The 2,929-nt window shown below is 42.6% G+C and overlaps 1 protein-coding gene across 1 annotated transcript in view; it reads left to right on the forward strand.

Annotated features, from left to right (window-relative positions):
• NKX1-2 (NK1 homeobox 2) overlaps positions 1-1,384 on the forward strand; it is a 4,543-nt gene extending 3,159 nt beyond the window's left edge. Inside the window, exon 3 of the mRNA XM_012807772.1 lies at positions 1,378-1,384. Coding sequence (XP_012663226.1) covers positions 1,378-1,384 — 7 coding nt within the window. The remainder of the gene's footprint in view (positions 1-1,377) is intronic.
• The last annotated feature ends 1,545 nt before the right edge of the window (positions 1,385-2,929 follow it).

A 2,929-nucleotide genomic window follows, 5' to 3' on the forward strand; every position in this document is an offset into this window, starting at 1 on the left:
GGCCATTTTTTGGTTGCAGCCATCATTGTTGTTTGGCGGGCCCGGGCTGGGGATTCCAACCCGCCACCTTAGGTGTATGTGGCTGGCGCCTTAGCCACCTGAGCCACAGGCGCCGAGCCTGCGTCCCTCTTCATACTTGATTATTGGCCCAAACCCAGGATTCCTTCCAAATACTCAATGAAGCTAGGAGAGCTTGGCCCATGCACGAACTGCCAGTGTGAAATAGGCTGGTTTTAAAATTCCTTAGAACTTAACATTTCTAGATGGCTATTTAGGATTTGGATTGGAGCACGATACTCATTCCAAACAGACTCTGCAGGCTATTCCTGAGAGAGTGGGTACCTTATTCTTCTGAGTAGGCCCCAAGTTTGTTTAGGAAGGGTAACCCAGCTTGGTAGCTAGACTTGGCTGCTAATGTAGACACAGGTCTGCTACACTGCACGTTTTCAGCTTGGGTCAAACCTCACAGTGACCCCAAATGCATAAAAATAATAATGAAGGAAGTCATGGCTCAGCAAATAGCACGGAGTCTATGCAGGAGGCTGCCTATTTTGATTTCAGATATTTGATATGTTAAAACTTCATTCTTGGCTAATCTATCTGTCTCAGCAATTCCTGGACTCCCAAATAGTGAGCCAGGTTGGGAGAGAGCTGGCCCCACCAGCACACGCTACATATGAACATTTGAACTATTTTTTAAAAGCACAAATTCAGCGTTTGTAGATCTTCATCTAGGATTCCGACTTGAAAGCAATTCTTGTTCCAAACAGACTTTCCTGGTATGGTGCTGTGCAAGTGATACTTCTTCCTGGGTGTAAGGAGCTACCATGGAAACCAAACCCATGTTCCTAACCAATTCAACTGCAAGAACTTACATGAACACACATTCTAACTGCTACTTTTATTATCTCCCTTAAAAAAATTTACATCTTCCAAAAAATTTCCTTGCCAGTTTTGTTTGGAATGTCTTCCTTTAGTTTTCTATGTCATAGGATCTTGTAGCCTACGTCTCAGCAACCCACTTTGATTATTTGTGGCCAGCTGAGATCTGTATGAATACTATATTCCTGGCTATCTTTTTGTAGCCTATGCTGTTAACAATGAAATTTTTATTTTTTTTTTGAGACAGAGCCTCAAGCTGTGCCCCTGGGTAGAGTGCCGTGGCATTACAGCTCACAGCAACCTCCAACTCCTGGGCTCAAGCGAGTCTCCTGCCTCCGCCTCCCAAGTAGCTGGGACCACAGGCGCCCGCCACAATGCCCGGCTATTTTTTTTTTTTGGTTGCAGCCCTCATTGTTGTTTGGTGGGTCCGGGCTGGGGATTCGAACCCGCCACCTTAGGTGTAGGTGGCTGGCGCCTTAGCCGGTTGAGCTATAGGCGCTGAGCCATTAACAATGAAATTTAATGAGCAATGGCTTCAAAGTAAAAGCACAGTCTTTGGTATTGGGAACAGATTTGTTATAATTTTTAAATATCTAGTTCTGTTATCAGGAATGATGGAAGATACCCACCTTTCTCCTAAATTAAGACTTCATAATTGAGTCATAAAGCTTGAGAGTAAATATCTAATTATGTATTACTTACTAATTAGACTCCTTTCTTTCTAGTGTAAAGAAGAACAATATCCCCAACAACACATTATAACCTTCTAAAAGACAACTGGTGCCAGATGAGATTAAAAAGGCAGTTACTATAATAGAGAATTTTATTCTGTTCACTTTGCATGTTGGTAAACACTTCTTCAATAACTGCTTGTTGGTTTCCCAAAGGCAAACAAGTGAGTCAAATGCACAGGGCAAACTCTGTAACAAAGCTGAATTTCTGTAATAAGGTGGAAATATTTAATTCCAGTCCTCTCAGATGGCAGAATCAAGGACTTCAGTTAAAAAGAGGGCACAGGGAGGGAGGTGGGAGGCTCCCCTGTGGACTGGCATGGCCCTGTAATTCCTGACCCTCGTTTCCACAAACTGTCATGGAATAATGCTTGAAGTGTGTGACTTTGAACTTCTGCTGCTTTAAAAGGCCCAGTGGCTTTCCAACCAAATCCTTAGACTCAATTTATTGGTGTGTAAGTCTAATAAATTCTTTTTGTAATAAATTTTCTTTGATTTCTTGTTTAATTACTCCTTGTTATTTATTAGCAACATTTTTAAATAATTTTATCTTTATCAGAGGATGTACGTATGTCTCCTTCATAACCCATGCACCCATCAGCTATCACCCCCAAATAGAGCATATTTCTACCCTAACACTCCTTTCTTAGGCCATGCTTTCCAGACTCACGCTAGATTTCCCCAGAGAGGCTACATTTGCAGGTGGTATATACAGACACGATTACAGCCATTTTCATAGCAAAAGAAAAGCATCTTCACCATTTTAATTAGTGGCTACTAATTAAATCAACACCTACCTATCACATTTCTGGAATATTAACTTCCTAGCCTTACTTTACAAGCTTTTTTTTCTTTATGAGTTTTATAAAACGATACCAAAGAGAGCCTGATAATCATGGATAATCTTTCAGACCTGTGCCATGCACTGGCCATAGATTTCTTTCCTTTCCTTCCCCTCCCCCTTCCCTTCCCACAGTCTCACTCTGTTGCCCTGGGCAGAGTGCCATAGCATCATCATCATAGTTCATAGCAACCTCAAACTCTTGAGGTCAAGCTATCCTTTTGCCTTAGCCTTCTGAGTGGCTGGGACTACAGGTGCCTAACACAGCGCCTAATTTTTCTAATTTTAGTAGAGACAACAGTCAGCCTTGTTGCTCAGGCTCATCTTGAACTGCTGAGCCCAGGTGGTCCACCTGCCTGGGCCTCCCAGAGTGCCAGGATTACAGGCCAGGCGTAAGCCACTAGGCCCAGCCTGGCTATAGATTTCTGATGTTAAAAATGTCCATTTTAGATTTCCACTTGAAACTGTGTAACCA

This window comes from Otolemur garnettii, unplaced genomic scaffold (genome assembly GCF_000181295.1).
Source record: "Otolemur garnettii isolate 467f Iridium unplaced genomic scaffold, OtoGar3 scaffold00075, whole genome shotgun sequence".
NCBI lineage: Eukaryota > Metazoa > Chordata > Mammalia > Primates > Galagidae > Otolemur > Otolemur garnettii.